At 44.6% G+C, this 18,347-nt stretch overlaps 1 protein-coding gene across 1 annotated transcript in view; it reads right to left on the bottom strand.

Moving 5' to 3' along the window:
- ITGA11 (integrin subunit alpha 11) overlaps positions 1-18,347 on the bottom strand; it is a 102,448-nt gene that overhangs the window by 8,874 nt on the left and 75,227 nt on the right. The window contains exons 21-27 of the mRNA XM_061595536.1: positions 14,193-14,291; positions 9,022-9,098; positions 3,860-3,949; positions 3,317-3,407; positions 2,430-2,543; positions 1,637-1,723; positions 152-262 (exon numbers count right to left, since the gene is read on the bottom strand). Coding sequence (XP_061451520.1) covers positions 152-262; positions 1,637-1,723; positions 2,430-2,543; positions 3,317-3,407; positions 3,860-3,949; positions 9,022-9,098; positions 14,193-14,291 — 669 coding nt within the window. The remainder of the gene's footprint in view (positions 1-151; positions 263-1,636; positions 1,724-2,429; positions 2,544-3,316; positions 3,408-3,859; positions 3,950-9,021; positions 9,099-14,192; positions 14,292-18,347) is intronic.

Genomic DNA, 18,347 nt, shown 5'->3' with positions numbered 1-18,347 from the left:
GGTGAGGAATGGGGAAGTTGAAAACCACCTCATGGCCAAAGGCCCTGGAGCCCAAGGCGAGCCCAGGATACCAGAGCAGCATAAGCAGGGTAATTGGCCTGCCTTCGCTGGATACTAATGAAGGCCGCACCATCTGCTGACTCGCCCTTACAGCTTTCAATGACTTCATCCACAGATTCCCATACAAGAGAAAGCTGACTTCTTCATTGGCAGCCAGATTTACGTTGCAGTCTATGGATATCACGTCGGAGTTACTGTAGTTCTGAAAGGGAAGGGGGGGAAGGAGTAAGAAATGGGTGGGCACAACAAGGCTAATTCACCCCACCCCTCCTGGAAGCTGAGTGAATGGATGGCTGACACAGCTATCTGGGTAGTTGGGTGGTGAGGTGACCACTCAACATTCCCTTGAAATGGCTGCAAGCAGTTGACCCCACAATCAGGTGGTCTGTCAGACCTTGCTCATGCCAATATGGAGGTCCCAAGTGGCCTATCACAGGGAATAAGCAGTGATGGAGAGCATCTGTAGCCCTCCAGATGTTGCTGGACTAGAAATCCCATCAACCGCAGCCAGTCTGGCCAGCGGCAGGGATGTCAGAGAATTCTGACGAAAATGGAAATGGCCGATCATCCCTAAGTCATCCTGTGTCCGAAACAGAAACCAATCCATTGCACAGAATTGATATTTGCTGCTGCTGTTGCTTTCAGTCTGCATACAATATGCAATTGATTATGTTCCCCTCGACACACATGCTTTTGTATTTCGTTTCCTTTGCACTGAAAGGAATGGGGTGGAATGATGTAAAGACAACAGCTATCGAATGGGAAGAGTGTTGGATGTGAAGAATACAGGGCAGAACAGAAAAAGACACCTTCTTACATATCTAGCCAGGGATCATAGATGACAGCAACTGGAGTCCAACAACATCTGGAGGGGCCCCCACCGATTCTCCATTCCTAATGGCATCTTTTTGTTGCACAAAACAGTAAGCAAGCTTGAGCTCAAAGCTTTGCTAGGGCTGCAGAGAATCCCCACGGGACTTGTTGCAGCCTATTGAGGTTTCCTTGGTGGCCTGGATGATCCCTCTGCTGGCCTCTCCATTGGCCAGGCTTGAGGCCTAAAAGTCACATGCAGGTACCATCCTATGCAGGAGTAGGCTCCTGGCACTTCAGATCATGTAAGTCAGGGCTAGCAAGGCACATTAAAAACAACTGAGCAGCTTCGTAATATGCAGAACTGCCACATGCCCAGTTGATCAAGAGCAGCATTCTCCAACCTCCTGCTCTCTGGATGTTTTGGACAACAGCTGATAGGAGTTGTAGTCCAAACCATCTGGGGGGCAAGAGGTTCAGAAAAGCTGAACAAGTGAATTGATCCAAAGTCACTTTGCAATCTGACCTTGTTTTCTGCATGTAGCATGAAAACCACAGACGGGTTTTTTTTTTTTGCAGTCATCAAAAGCATCCATTGTGTGGAAAATGCCATGTGGTTGGGGAACGTCTTGCAATGTCATTGCTCAGACACAAAAAAGGAGACCAGAATTGGGCCCTGGGTTCAAGTCTTGTCCCGAGACACAGAACTACAAATGTTGATCATGTGCTCTGAGACCTCCAGTACAAAAAGATGGACATTGCCTACCAGCTGGGGGTGGCGCCCGAAGTCCTCGTCTGAGGGTGTCCTTCGGTAGTCTGTGTTATTCCCTCCAATGTTGCAGATTATGTGTTCCTGTAATAAAGGAGGGAGACTGGAATAACATTGGGAATGGGAATCCAAATATGGTATTTTAGAGCCAAAAAAAGTGTAATAATTGGCTCCATATGAGCAGAAGAACAACTATTTCCAGAGGAGACTTTGCAGAGGAAATAAGAAAATGACCCACCTGGGTAGAAGTGCACCAGAACCTTCTAAATTTGCCTTTTTGGGGTCAAATTTTATAAAAAGCAGTAAAGCTGAATGTAAGAAGCTGCCTTATGCTGAGTCAGACCACTGGTCCGTCTAGCTTAGTGCTGTCTACACTGACTGGCAGCAGCTCTCCAGGATTTCAGACAGGAATCTCTCCCAGCCCTACGTGGAGATGCCGTGGATTGAACCTGGGACCTTCTGCATGCAAGGCAGAGACTCTTCCACCAAGCTACAGAACTTCCGTGCAAGTACCGTAATTCTTTACTTAAACCAAAGGAGGGATGATCCTAGAACTGGCATTTGTTTGCAAGGGGTGGGGAAAGTCTGGGTGTGATGATGGCACGTTACTTGTGAGACTATTAAGATTACACAATCAAATCTGAGAGGGGAAAAACTCCCTGCGCAGTGAGTTTCCTCAGTCATCCTGTGGCTCGACTTTCTTCTACAGGAAGAAGCTTCCACATGCTTTAAGGTGTTTCAAGACTATTTTTAAAACTGCCTGAAAGAACCATATAAAAGATCTGCCTACCTCATCTGTGTTGAAACCAGCCAGCTGCAAGAGGCGATTCCCTCCCCGTGTGGCCACTGGGACTGTGATTTTGATAACCATTCCATCCACAGGGAAGAGGCCCAGATTCTGTAGCTGTAAGAGTGAACAAACAATGCCAGATCACTACCAGTCTGTAAGGGAACATCCCCCACCTCCCCCACTAGAGATGGGTGGATCTGTCCATTTTGGATTCTCCAAGTGCTCATTTTTTCTTTATCAAGTTTAGTTCTCCAAATTTCCACATTTTAAAAAAAATCCTCATGAAAATTCACCAGTATTTAAGTGCAAATTTCTCCTAATTATATATTTGTGTATGCAGTTTTCCCTAATATACACAAAGCACTTTTGCACAGCAAGTTTCCCAGATATAATGCATCTTTGTATGCTATTTTCACTATCATTATTATTTATTGAATTTATATCCCACTCCTTCCAAAGAAGACCAGGGCAGCAAGCAAAAACAAAACAATTGAACAAGAAAAAAGAACATCCTAAAAACAGTTAAAAACATTCCAAAACACAATTATAATTAAAATCCTTTTAAAACACAGTTAACATACTCTAAAATAAAGTTAAAATATTATTTCTTTAGTGATCTTTGGGTTGTCAGGATCAGCCCCCTTCACCCATCAAATGCCAGCCTGGCTGTATATATGCGTTTCAATGCACAACTTACTCTAGTATATACATTTTGGACAGGTTACTTGGCTGAAGAGCTGCACTGCAAAATTCAGAGAAGTGCAAAAGTTCATATTTTATTTTGGGAAGTGCACATTGGGTGTGTTCACCTTTAAATGCAAATTGCATCAGATTTCTCCGCCACACCTATCCACCCCCAAGTTCTTTATAACAAGAGGCTCTGTTACCTTAAAGGTGCAATTAAAAGGAGGGCCAATGCTGTCGTATCTCTCCAGAGAATTGTTGGACTTGATCTCATAGTAATCTTGGCTGGAACTCCTGAACAGCAGCAAAAAGGAGAAATTAGCTTATAAGAAAACTGATCCAGCACCAGAGATGCTTCTCAGGAACCCGGCTTCTGGGCGGTGGCAGCTCGTGGCTCCATGTCAGTGAGGCAGTGGAATGTGCTCCAGCTTTTAGTCCAGATTTTCAAGCAGCTGCTTCCACTATCCCACTGACATGGAGACACCAGTCGCCACTGCTTCTGGGTAAAGGAAGGAGGGTACAGACCTTGTGTATAGTTTAATTAACATACACACACACGGTTGCACTCAGTGCTAGTCCTATTCAAAGTAGACCCATTGAAGTTAACAGATATTACCAACAGGTTCATTAATTTCAATGGGTCTAGTCTAAGTAGGACTTAGTTAAATACAACCCTGCGAGTAGAAATTTCAGTGTAAAAAAACCATAGCAGTATAAAAACCTCTCTCCAAGCCCATCCGAAGTACCTGGTGAAAAGCAGGTCTGTTTCATATTTCAACTGAAACTTCAGGAGAGCAGAATTGTCCTCTTTGGTGCTTTCCTGTTCCTCGCTGTCACTACAACACAGTTGAAACAGAAGCCCATTTAAGTGACATGGCAGGACAGAGAACGCAGCAGGTGAATACATAGTGATAAGGAAATCTTGACGTGAAAATAAAGGGACCCTTCAGATTGGTGTTGTGTTTTTGTTTTGTTTTTTTAAAAAGGTGTATTTTGCAACATGCCACTGATGCAACAATTGTGCATTCGTGCTGGATTTATACCAGACCGTCCACACATCCACCATCCACATTCTGCTTTTATTAGTTGTTCTGTGAAGCTTTCCCCATCTGGAAGGGCACTCTTGCATTATAGCACAACAAAAGCAGACACTCCCCCCACATACACACAATGGAATATTTGTCATATGAAAAGTTACAGGGTTGCGGCAGGAAGTTATGTGACATGCACTGACTGGAAACAAACCTGTGTGGCCGCCTGGAAACTGTTGCAGGAGCAAACAGTGTTAAGAGCAGGATGGTGGATAACAGCCCCAGTGCCATCATAAGCACAAATCAGAATTAATGCACAACAAAAAAGGATTCTGGAGAGGCTCTGGTTGCTGAGAATGAAGTTGTGAGCTGTTAGCACTTGTAAACACACACACACACACACAGAGCGCTCAGTTTTTCCTTTGTGGCATTAATGCCCTCCTTCCCAAGAGCAATTTATCTCACTTATACTCTTGGTGACTTCGGCAACAGACAGAACTTTCCCCTTCCTGCCTGCCAATACTATGTTGGCCTCGTGGGAAATGCAGGCACATAAAAAGGGCTTTCTGGCTGACACGGTATGATTCATGAGCTGCATGAAGAGTTAATCCACTCTGGAGTTGAAGCGAAGAAAAAAATTGGGTCATTTTCCAATGGCTGATCTTACCAATTGTGACACAACGCTGGGTTCTCTAAGCTCATATATATGCCCAAGTTTGAAGAACCTTCCCTCGCATGTCAAACGTGGGCCTTCACGGCCATTTCTGTGGATGCAGTCTGGCATCCATAGCTTAAACATACCTCCTTGGAAGTCTTTTACTTTTCTCCACCCCTTGTTTTCTTTTAGCAAAAATGCAAAAATACAGAACAAAAGGTAAAAGCACACTTTGTGTTAAAATAAGTGTATAAAATAATAAGACACACTAGGAAAGAAATTGTATCAAATTCACAAACTAGTCATCAATTTCATTTTTTTATTGCCAAAAACAGAGATTCTGTCTGTAATTGATAACTGTCCTCCCAGTTACACAAGCTGCATATTTTAATAACAGGTGTTTGTTTTATAAGCAGCCAATTTGATTAGTTTGAAAAGGTCCCATATTTTATTTAACGTTTAGGTCTTTTTAGCTCTTGATGTTGCCTTCCAAAGCTTTGCATATATTCTGGCTGCTCTGCAGTTAGCATATACACTGTAGAAAGGGATTATTAGCATTAACTGATTGAATATTTTTAATATTTTAGTTCAATAAGTCTAATAGCCGGGACTTAGCAAAGGCTGGAATATCTAACAGGTGCTGCTGGGAACCATTTTCCAATATTTTATTACTCTCTCACAGTTCTGGTACATATAGAGAATGTCTCCTTTACTGAGTGGCAATGCCATAATATATCATCACTGGTCTTATAAATTTTACAAACTATTTTATTCATTTATTCATTATTACATTTATATTCCACCTTTCCTGCAAGGAGCTTAGGGTGGCATACATGCTTCTTCTCTCCTCATTTTATCCTCACAACAACCCTGTGAGGTAGGTTAGGCTGGGAAATGGTGACTGGCCCAAGGTCATCCATTGAGAGCTTTATGACTGAGAGGGGATTTGAACCCTGTTATCTCAGGTCTTAGTCTGGCATGCTAACCACTACCCAACACAGGCTTTTTTAGGGGAAAAGTAACCCCCTTCCAGATGATGGATTTAGGACAGGGGTATAATTCACTGACACTGTCAATCACTAGTGGCTTGTGGCCATTGGGACTGCCCCATTTGCCCTAAAGAAACTAGCCTCCACTGCTGTTAATGAGACCACCAAACACACATTTTAGCTAAGACTCTTTGGTGCCTCAGGCAGAAAATCTCAATGGCAACCTGCTCTCATTCATTTCATAGGGCACAATTTGGCAGCAAGTTCTCCTATGCTCATTCCCACGGAGCTGTGAAAGCCTTTGCTGTCCTTAAAGGTGTCCAGCCTGGGGTGGTTGCCCTCTAGGTGGGCAATTAATGATATTGCATCATTGCCTACTTTCAAACAAGAGACTTGTCCTGTCAAGTTTAGCAAAATGCTTCCAGACAGAAGTACTGTATATAATGAATTCAGTGCTCCCCATATATGCAAGTTGGCACAACGTGCTCCCAAAATCATCTCCATCAAAATTCATTTATTTATTTAGAAAACTTATAAACTGCTTGCTCAATAAATAAATAAATCTCCAAGCAGTGTACAGGTTCAATTATGTGTAAAACATGAGTGAAATACACAAACCAATTGAAAATAGACGTATATAAAAGCATTGTTTAAAAACAAAGATAAAATCAAGAAAATGTTCAAAATGTTTTTAAAAAACAAACGTAACTAAATGACTCATCTGAAACAGAAAATGCCGTCTCACATTATACTTAATCTGGATTTACTGTAAGTAAAAAAAAACCCATTGGAAATGCTAAATCCTGATTAAATGGGGTGGGGGATATAGGATTGCATTTGGATGAGGATGATGTTGTGTGGATGCTGTGCAAAACTTGCAAGTGTGAGCAACACTAAGTCTACAGTAAATTGCTATGTGGAAGCCCCCTTGGACTGGAATATTTACATTTTCACAAGTCTAGGTTATAAGGCATGGAATGTGATTTTTTTCCATTCCTCCAGGGGGTTTGGCAGAATGCTGGTAGCTACATCTCTACTGCCTTTCAGATGGTGACAGCAGGGAGATGTGATTTACAAGTGCAGCTTGATAGATTTTCTGACAGCCAAAGTTAGTTTTATTTTAATAATGCCTGGAGGGTCTCTTAGGAGCAAAGCAGACCTGGCAGGTTTTACAAAGAGGTCTCAAATGTTACAAGCAGCATTTATTGTGTTTAGGTACCCCACTATATATTTTTACAGCACAGCTAGATAACCACCCAACACACATTTGCTTGCATATGTGCACATAAATGTATCCAATTTCAAGAGTCCATGTGAACTGAGGATTTTACCCCATGCTGGGCAGTAGCCTACTCATGTGGAAGATGTCGATCAGAGCAGGACCAGAAGCATATCCAGGCAGTTTGGATGGTCTCTTTAGTCCTGGGAAAACACCAGCTCATTTTCTCTCCCATTGCAAGTGATGCAAGTAGGGGGGAAAAACTCCTGAAGGTACTGTTTAGCCTTGTAGCCACGTCCCTGCTCTATTAACCACACCCGTTTAGTCTGTTCTCACGCCTGGGGCTGGGGATGGACAAATATGTCCATTTAGGTTCTCCAAACTTCTCATGGCCTTAAATTTGGTTCTCCACATTTCTGTAACAGTTTGTGGATTAAAAAAAAAATTATCATGGAATATTGTCAGCATTTTAGGGCACATTTCTCTTGCTAAACATATTTCTGTATGCAGTTTCAACTAATATACACATTTTGCAAGCAATTTCTCCTAATATAATGCATTCCCATATGTTATTTTCAGAATATATGCATTTTTATGCACACATTACCCTAGTTTATGCATTTCTTTGAAAAAAAATCTTTATTGAAAAATAAAAAAATGACGAAGAAAAGGAGGAGGAGAAAGAAAAAAGTGAATAGACATGACTTGGCTGGAGAACTGCATTGCATAGTTTGGAGAAGTGTGAATTTCAAAGGGTGGCTGAGTTTTGGTTTGCATATTGTTTCAAAAAGTGTGAATTTGGTAGAGCAAGCCTTTCCCAACTATTGAGGCCCCAGATGTTGCTGGACTACAGTTCCCAACATTGCTGTCCATTGGCCATGCTGGCTGGGGCTGATGGGAGTTGTAGTCCAACAACATCTGGGAACCCAAAGGTTGGAAAAAAGGCAAGTAAGGGGGAAGATGACAGAGGTGTACGGTAATACCTCAGTTAACCAATCCTCCAGAAAGGAAGGCTTTATTTATGGTGACTGACCAGGTTTTCTTTGCTATGGATAAACTTTCATGGCTATGCCTTTGCTTTAAGGTGAAACTGACCAGCCTGTGCCTTTGCTTTGCTAGAGTGAAACTGACAAGCCTATGTGTTTGCTTTGCATTAAAGAGATCTCTTGCTTTCTCCCAGGGCTGGAAAGGGAAGGAGCTAATAGCATTCAGAGGAGGAGGAAGGGTAGGTGGGTGGGTGCCGAGTAGGACCCTTTAAAGCCCCTGTTGAAGCTGCCCCCACCATCTATGAGTGGGTATAGGAACCTATCCCAATTCTTTCCATGTTATTCCTACCTCTGGTACCAAAGTTTCTGTTAAAGAAGTAATGTCCAGGAATGCATCTACTTTGTTAACTGAGGAATTACTGTATAAAATTATTCATGGTGTGGAGAAAGTGGATAGAGAGAAACTTTTTCTCTCTCTCTCATAATGCTAGAGTCCAAAGGGGTCATCCAATGAAGTTGAAAGGTGGGAGATTTAAGACAGAGAAGAGGAAGGAATTCTTCACAGAGTGCACATCCACGGTATATATTGAAAGGTCATGGCTTCCCCCAAAGCATCCCAGGAACTGTAGTTTATCCCTCACAGAGCTACAATTCCCACTACGCTTAACAAACAGCTGTGGAACTCCCTAACCATAGAGCTGGTGAATTATTGAGATTCTAGCACCTGCACTTTTTAACTGTTTGGCATTTCATTTTTTAAAAATATAGCATTAACCAACTCTTTGGGATGATGTGCAGTAGATGCGCAGAAAATATATACATTTTGGCAGCCTCTGTGTTCTGACTCAAATGCATTAGGGAATGAAACAGTCCAGGGAGGGGTGGTGGGGTGGGGTGGGGGCGCCATCATCATCAGCATTGCAGCAGTAGAAGAAACAGGACTACTGAAAGTAAACAGAGGACAAGACAAAAAGGGGGGGGAGGTGATGGATGTACAAAGAAAGGAGATGAATAATGTTATTGCTGACCTGTTGGCAGTTAAAAAGATCTCCAGATTCTGGAGGAAAACGGATTTGCTGAACTCGAAATCCAGGCGAAAAGCCACCTGCAGAGATTGAAAGCAGATTGACACATTCAAAGAAACTCAGAAAGATTTCCACACAGTCATCTGGAGCAAACAATAGCCTGTCAGGAGGACAGTGTTGTATCCAATGTTAAGTCATACTCAGAGTAGGCCCATTGAAATGAATGGATTTGACTAACTTCGGTCACTGAATTTCAGCAGCACCCTCCCCCTCCCCCTCCCCTCTTCTGAATCTTATTGGATCCTTCCCTCCCCAGCCCTGGGAGAAAGCAAGAGATCTCTTTAATGCAAAGCAAAGGCACAGGCTAGTCAGTTTCACCCTAGCAAAGCAAAGGCACAGGCTAGTCAGTTTCACCTTAAAGGAAGGCACAGGCTTGACACTTTATCCATAGCAAAGGAGAATTTATTTGGCTACATCACAGAACTTCTATCCTGCCCCAGAACCTTTCCATGAACCTTGTCCCAGGCAGACTCCCAAAGCGCCAGGCTCACTGCCATTGTGCTGGAGTAGCGCCGTTCTGCTTGGCAAAGGGGTACAGCTGCCCAGTTCTGCCGTACTTGACTGACAAACCAGTCAGCTGATAAAAAAGAGAGAGCATATACAGTTTTTGGCAAAGTGCCTGTTTATACACTACTGATGTTTATTGGCTTTATGGCACACTGTCATGGTTTCTCCCTAAGAATCCTGGGAATTGTAGTTCGGTGAGGGTGCAAAGAAATAATGTTATGCCAATCACTTTAGTTTCAATAAGCCGAAGTAACTAGTTGTGAGAACAGGTCTGCTGTATGTCCCAGTGATAAAACTCCCACAAGCAGTTGTATATATTATTACACAATCACTCACTAGAATCCAAATACCAGGAAGACTCGTGGTGGGATAAAATGCACTGATTCAAGCTTCCATCAATTCAGTTTGACCAAATGCCACTCAGTTGCTCTTGACGTACAGTGCAGAAGGCGTAGGAATGCAGGGAGCTCACTTATCCATTGTTTCACCTAGCCCACTACTGTCCACACTGACCGGCAGTGACTTCTCAGGGTTTCAGGCAGGAGTTTTTCCCCTGAGATGCCAGGGATTGGACCCAGGACCTGCATGCAAGGAAGATGCTCTGACACTGAGCTACAGGCCTGTCCCCTTTGCTCTACATGTCTGGTTACAACGGAGATTGGGGAAGATACTTAACAAGTCTGATCAGTTATAGTGCTACCCAGTTCACTTACTGTGGAGGTGTCGTCCTGTTGGAAGTAGGAGAGGGCACAGCCGGTGACTGTCAAAAAAAAGTTTTCTCACCACAATAATTTGTGGGGTTTTTTTTATGTGCCCCAGTCTTGTGCACAGCTGATTATAATATTAGAATTCTCCTCCTTGGGCTTCAAGGGCTGAATTTTCCATTTTCAGCTTCTCTTTGCTTTGGCAAAGCAGTACATATTCAGTGCAATATAGATGCATTATGATAGTATTTCAGGGCCCAAAAGCGCACAGAGCAGCTTTATTGGAAGGACTAAATCCTAGCACACTGACTAGGTCGAATCCACCATTGTCAATTCCTTGCCAAGCAGAGGTTTCAATCTAACATTTCATTTTGAATCTGGGAAGACTTATTGCCTTCCACTTCTTGTATGTCTGCTTGTACATCTCCCAAGACTCTTACTCCAGCCTGTCATGTATATGGGAGATAATTTATTAACCACCTACAGTATATCATACACGACAACATGGTGAAACATGTTCTGTTTAAGGAGTCAAGCAAGCTGAAAATTAGGATGGGAGAGTCCAGCTGCCAAATGTGGTTCCAAGTCTTGAACATCTGTGTTCACTGAAGAATCCTGCCTGAGGTCATTATGAAAATGAAATGATGAAGGTGCCTCCTCCTAGGTCAGGGCAGTGGTCCATCTCGGCCAGTATTGTCTACTCTGACTGGCAGCAACTCTCCAGGTTCCTGGGCAGAGAGGGCTTTTGCAGCCCTGCTACTTGAGGTTGTTCAACTGGAGATGCCAGGGACTGGACTTCAGCATGTGGCCCCTGGCCTCTCCTATACAGCGTGTGGACTTTGGATATAGACTTGAGTTTGCATAGCTAAGAGTATGATATGCAGGGATGCTTTCAGAGGAGGGGGAGGGGCCATTGCTGGCTCTGAGAGAGTCATAGGTTTTAAATTAGCCTTCCCCAGCTAGATGTTTCGGGCTACAACAACAAGTCCTATCAGCCTCAGCTTCTGGAGAGCACCAGGTTGGGGAAAGCTGGGCTATCCTCAAGGCACTGTAAACGTATGTGATCAAACTTCTGCCTTGATACATCCTTAATTTTGCAGCTTCAATTTCCTATAAGTATGCCTGACATTCTGGCATGGAACAAAGCCTTTGCCTGCTAGAGAGTGACAAGGAACGGTACGCTGTACATAGTTAAACTCTGGAATTCTCTCCCATAAGAAGCAGTGATGGCCATCAACTTGGAAAAGGATTAGACAAATGCATAGAGGACAAAGCCATCAGAGGCTAATATTCACCCTGATGGGTATGTTCTATCCTGATTCTCAGAGGCATTACGGCTCTGAATGCAAGGAGCTGGAAACCACCGGAGGGGAGAGTGTTGCTCCTGCACACAGGTCCTGCATGTGCACTTCCCATAATGGGCACCTGGCTGGCCACTGTCAGAACAGGGTGCTGGACTACATGGGCCCCCTTTGGCCTGATCCAGCTTCAGGGCTCTTATTATTAGGCTCTTAATAAAACCTAATTTTTGTTACAACAGTCTATTCTGCAGACACATCTGGATTTGGGCTTTTGAGATAGAGACATGGTTACTATTCTGCTGGTTCCTGTGCATCTCCACCTCTCTTATCTGAAAAAGGGGGCGCATGACACTAGTGAAAACCCACCTCTTTTTCCTGTAAAGTCTGGTGGAATCAACTTGAGTTCATTTTTTTTAATAAAAAAATTGCTTCAAAGAGATTTCAGAACTGGTTGGTAGATCAACCCATTCCTCCTCCAGGTGTGGCCAATGGAAGCGCTTGGCTGTAGGCAATTAGTGTGCTCACACAGCCATTGTCTGTATCTTTAACTGCAATGAACTATTCCTTGGAATAAACAAGTCATAAAAGATAAGAAGGAATCCATTAGTCATGGCTACCAAGAATCATACAGCTTGGAATCTTTGCACACTTGTGTATCCCCAAAGGTCCTTTCCTGGACATATGTAACAAGATTGTCTAATACTCTAACAATTCCAAGAATCTAATGTGGGACTGAAAGGGTAATTGCTGAAAACAGGAGAAAAATGACTCTAATACAGTTCTATTCTGCCCTCCCACCCCAAACCAAGTGGTTGCAAAACAGGAAAAAAGGTGACTCATATAGTAACAGCAGCAAAGATATTTGGGGGGGGGGTTAATTACTGACAGCCATCCAAAAAGCCACTGTCACAGAGCTCCAGAGGGTTAGGACAAAGTTTTTTGGACACAGCCTTTCTGGTTTCAATCTGAGTGCCCAAAGACAGGATTCTGGGCCATCTTTATGCAGCTGAACATTCTTTGCTGACCAGTCGTGTCCTGACGTGGCTGTCCAGCACAGCTTTGCAGCCTTGGAAAAGCAAATATTCCAATTATTTGTGCACTTGTGGAATCCTTAATGTAACAAACTGTGCTGGGCAAGCAACAGGCATCAGAGTGGGTGGTGTGAGTCCATTAAATTCTGGAGAGAGCCACCCACCCCCCAATTTGTGCTATGCAATTATCACCAATCCCACACATGTAGACGGTGTGCCGCATGCTGGCATCCCAGTCCTAGCATCCGTGTTTTCTTACAATATGGTATATTTGCACATGGATGTAGACGTATTCCAAGGAGACATGGCTATCAGATGTCTGGCTAAGGGTCACCAACAGAGAACAATACTGAGTCAGTGGCGACAGAGCAGAGAAGAAGAGCCTTGGTGGGCCAGTTGGGGAGGCTCTGTGAGCCTGACGTGGCTTACAGGCCACCTGTTGAGGAACAGAGACAGAAAGCCTAGCAAGAGCATCTTCCATGATGCTAGCGATTCTCAAGGTGACAGAAGCAAGAAAGGACAGTTGCCAAATACTTCACCAGCTCTTCCCCTTCAGTCTGGAAAGTCCAAGTGGAGACTTCTTTTGATGCTCAAAACTGGTGGAACAAGGGACGCCGCCTGATTCTGACCATTGGTCTACCCAGCTTAGCTCAGTATTGTCTATGCTGATTGGCAGTGACTCACTCTCCAGTATTTCAGAGGGGGAGTCTCTCCTAGCTTTACCTGGAAGATGCCGGGGACTGAACCTGGGGCCTCCTGCATTGAAAGTCCGATGCTCCACCATTGAGCAATGGCCATGGTGGTCAGCGTTCTTGATGTTCCGTGTTTGGTTTTGGGAGGGAAGCTTGCTTTCCCAGTGTCAGGCCTTGCTCTTCAGCTCTGACCTCCTACTTGGAAGGCAAGCTCATCTTTGACTATGTTGTTCTCCTTGATTTCTTGTCTCCAGCCTCCCAGGAGCTCTCTACCAGGAAGAGGAAGAACAGGCAGGCCAACAGCTCCTGTTTTTTAGAGAGAGCTCCATGGCTTTGTTGCATCTGGAGGGTGTGCCTTGTACCTGCTTGCTCCTTCCTCCAGTTACTTGGCCTTGCTCTGATGCTGCCTGAATTTTGCCAGGTTTCTGTGTCTCTTCCCTTGCCCTGAAGCGTCCTGATGGTGCCAGACCGTCTTTCTTCACTCCCAGGCTGTAAACACACTAGTCACCGGATCAAAGTGTATCCATTAGCCACACCCGGAGGGGGAATGGGTTTATCTGCCAATCAGCTGCAAAATCTCTTAGACACATTTTTTTTTAAAAAATGCACTCAGGTGGCACCCACCAGATTTTACAGGAAAAAAGGGCAGGGTTTAAAATACCATTGTGTGCCCCAATTTTCAGAAGAGATAGAGCCACGCTGGAACTGACAGAACCGTGACTGTGTTTCTACCCCCAGACTGAGCTACATCACCCCAAATCCCATCTTTCTCTCCGGCCCTCAACTCTCTGGAAGCAGGCTGTGACCCTAGGCTGCCTTGGCACCCCCCTTTTCCTGGTTTGGCTGATTTATGGGTTCCTTTGAGACCACTGCTCTTACCTTTGCTTTGGCCCGGAAGAATGGGTAGCTGACATTGCACACCCTCCTGTTAGGATGCTTCTCTTCAGACATACATTCTATGTTAACGTCCAGGTCATCCTGTAATGAAAGGAAAAGAATAGCAACTAGCTTTGCATAAGATCTAGCTTACCAAAAGGTCTTCCATGTCCTCCTAAGCATTTTAAAGTGGAAGAGCACTGCCTGGTATGACACTCCACCTTGCATTTAATTCCTGCATGAAACTGGTTTGCTTCCTGCAGACACAATCTTAGCCCCAACTTTGTCGCTGTGGAAAGACAGTACTTGAAAACCACTGAGCACCGTCTTGCCAGAAGACATATAGGTGGGTTGGTGTGAGAAACAGCACCTTGGAGGGGATACTCTTTACTTGCCGGTGGAAAGCCAGGCCCCGAAAGATGAGTCTCGTCAGCTCAAGTGACCAAAGTCTCAGCCACACCATACATTTAAAGCACATTTAAAACACATGGTGCCCTCCCCTAAAGAATCCTGGGAACTGGAGTTTGTTAAGGGTGCTGGGAATTGTAGCTTCATGAGGGGTAAATTACAGTTCCCAGGGAAGCCATGTGCTTTAAATGTATGGCGTGGATGTGACCAAAACTTTGAGAGGGAATCTGAAAATCCAGGATTCAGATGATTCCATGACGATAACAGCTGATGTATTTGTGTTGTATGGAATGGAATATTAGTTCTACTCAGAGCAGCCAGTTTGACATTGAAGGACATGACTAACTTAGGTCTACTCTGAGTAAACCTTGGCTGGATACTACCCTTTGTCCCTAAGTCAAAGGTGACTTGCAAAAGCATTTTGACATGGGGGGGGAGGTAACATACTGTCAGCTTCAGGATTTCCTCCCCTCTGCTCCACCCCCCCAGTTATAGGAGATTCCTTTCTTTGTATGGAATTGCTGAGAGCCTCAGGTCTGTTTTTATAAGTGGACAGAACATTCCCTTTATTCCCTGCCCTTATGTTTGCTCTGGTTTCATCTCGTAATGTTTTCTTTGGTTAGCTTGGAGTGAGCTGTCAGAAAAGAGAGAAGCTTTTGCATTTTACCCTATTTGTGGGTAATCTTTCCTGCAATGTTCCACTGGCAAAGCTTTCCAAGCCAACAAAGGGAGACACTTGATGCTCAGTGGATAAGCGAGGCCTTGACAGCCAACTCAGCATATTTACTAATAAAAAGCGGGACGGAGAGAGCAGCGTGTCCAAAGCTCACAGCAAAGTGCTTACACACACTGTCAACACTTGGCCACTTACTGCAGTCTAGACGGCAACAATGGAAAGAGAGTATGTTAGTAATCACAATTTAATCCCATGAACAGGAATATAATCAGCGGCGGCTGGTGCCCATTAGGACAGGAGGGCAAAGGCAGAGAGGGCAAGGAGTAGGTGGAGTCAGGGCCAATGCCAGTCAGAGTCAGTCCCTGGGCTGGTTGCAAGTGGGAAGGCAGGCAGATGGGGGCTGGCTGAGGGCAGGCTGATGGGGCAGAGCCCCATTCACCCTTAACGGGCCAGCTTCCATTGAGCAGAATGCTGTAAGGACTGTCTTGGTGGCTCAGACCAAGCAGCTCCATCCAGCCCACCTTCAGCAGCCAGACAAATGCCTCTGGGGAGGCCCTGAGCAGGGCACAAAGGTGACAGTTATCACCTGTCACTTCCCAGCATGTGGAATTCAGAGGGATGCTTACAGCCATCCTTTGACATTTGTGTTTCTCTGAATTCTGCACAGCAGCTCTCCAGCCAAGTAATGTACAACAAAATGCACATATTAGGCTTACGTGTGCATTTAAATGCACATATTAGTGAAAATAACATGCATTATATCAGGGGGAACTGCGTTGCAAAAATGTGTATATTAGGCAAAATTGCATACAAAACTGTGTAAATTAGGATAAATTCACAGTAAAATGCTGCTGAATTTTCATGAGGACTTAAAAAAATGTAGAGCACAGAACTTAAGACTGGAAAAAATAAGATATTGAGAGAAACTGAAACTGACAGACAGGGGTGTAGTCACCCAGGGTCTCAGAGGGACTTAGACCCTTTAACTTTTTGCAGAGCAGGGTCCCAGCAGGGTCCTTATGTCTACGAGCCAATCAGTATGAAAGGGGAGAGTGTTAGCCACTGAGAAGAGTCTTCTAACATACTTCCTTGTCTGTTCCTGCCAAGCAGAGTGAAAGGAAGTGAATCAGCCACTGAGAAGACTCTACTCAGTAGCTAACAATTTCCCTTTCATGCTGATTGGCTCCAAGGGACTTCTGTTGTTGTGAGAGAGGGCATTAACAAGGACAGAGAAGCAGAAAGCCGTATTCACACTTGGCCAGGTTATTCTATAATATTAGGCTGTATAATCTTAGCAGGGGTGTGGCCGTGAGGGGGTGTAGCTGTGACTATCATGAAGGGACCCTGCACTTCTGAATTTGCCACTGCACTATTGCTGATAGAATCAATCATCCCTACCTGAAAGGAGATGAGCCACCCCAATGGCTCCTCGTTGCTTTTGCTGCCCCCAACGGAGGCATAGTGTGTGGTTACAGCAGCGCTGTACTAACAACAAACCCTTGTGGGCCGAGGCAGTGATAGAAAAGCCGCCTTATCCAAGGCGCAGGCAGGCAACAACCAGGTTGACAAAGGAGCTGACGTGGATGCTGCCATATGAAAATTATAAATCAGAGACATTTCCCCCCCCCCAGTAAAGCATTCCCAGATGCTCGCTGGCTTCCAGGGCAGGCTGTCAGCAGAGTCCTCCTATACGAGGTCCCCCAAGTGCTCAGCAGATGCTTGGCAAACCTTCCACCACCTCCTTCCATGTGCAGCATTTGCCATGGCATCATCCAGCCCAGCTCCAGCACCGCAGGTCAGCCTCCCTTCTAAGCCCCTTATTTCCAGAGAAGCAACAACTCAGCATGAAAAATTCACCTTTGACTGAAACTTGGCCACAAAAGAAAGCACAAAAGCAAAAGGAGAAGGAGAGAGATGCTTTTGAAAGCCATGAGTAAAATGGATGAAGCTGTTAATGATGTGAGTATATTGAACACTCTCCTGGGGCAAACGGGAGTTGCTTCCGGGAAAGTAGAGCACCAGTCTTTCTGTGTGCAACGTTGTGTGGGAGCAAGAGAATCTGGGATGGCAGCAGGTTGTGTGTGTGTGTGTCTCTCTCTGTGTGTAAAAATATTATTTCTGCCATGTGAAAACAGGCAAAACCTTCTGCCTTGGCTCAGTGTGAGAAAAATGTGGCAGTTGAAAGAAAGAAGGCCGCAGCCATTTCGCCTCTTAGAGCTACAATACCCAGAGTTCCCTTGGAAGAGGGACTGATTGTTAAACCACTCTGGGAACTGCAGCCCAGTGAGGGGAATAGGGGTCTCCTAAAACTCTCTGCACCCTTCACAAACTACAGCTCCCATGATTCCTTAAGGGAAGCCATGACTATTTCAAGTGGTATCATAGTGCTTTAAAAGTATGGTGCAGATGTGGCCCCAAACACCAGGAGTTTGGGGGCACCACAGCACCCTAAAGCATGAGAAGCAGACATGGGGACGGGAGGCTGCTGTGGTTTCTATCTGTCCCATTTTGCATCTGCAAGCAAATATCTCATTAGCTCTGAGAACTCAGAAGATGCAGGAAATACTTCTGCAGTCTGATTCCTTATGAACAAAACAGCAGGGAGGGGAGAATCAAAATGTAAAGCATTGAAGAGGGTGATGTGGACTTGGAAATGCTCTGATTAACTCCGCCATGAAAAGCAAATGGAGTCTCTCTACTGAAGCACAGTTTTCCTCATGAGAAAAAAACCCACTCATTGCCACAATGAGTTTGGGAGCAGAAGGGATCCTGCCGGAAGGCTTCCTCACAATGCAATTCTTGTTCGGTAGGATTTATTTAATTAATTTATTATTTGATTTATATCCAGCCCTTCCTCCAGGCAGGAGCCCAGGATGGAGTGAAGGACACATTGCTGCCTATGTTGGACCAGATCTAAGCCATTCAAATGTGACAAGGACAGTAAGATCTTCAGACTACTAATAGGCTGTGAGCACACTAGTTGCCTAGAGCAAAGCTTTTCCATTGGTCACTCCTGGAGGGGCAATGGGTTGCTCTGCCAATCAGTTGCGAAATCTGTTTGAAGCTGAATTTTT

The sequence above is a fragment of the Rhineura floridana genome, chromosome 14, assembly GCF_030035675.1.
Source record: "Rhineura floridana isolate rRhiFlo1 chromosome 14, rRhiFlo1.hap2, whole genome shotgun sequence".
Taxonomy (NCBI): Eukaryota; Metazoa; Chordata; class Lepidosauria; order Squamata; family Rhineuridae; genus Rhineura; species Rhineura floridana.
This window is presented reverse-complemented; position numbering and strand designations above follow the sequence as displayed.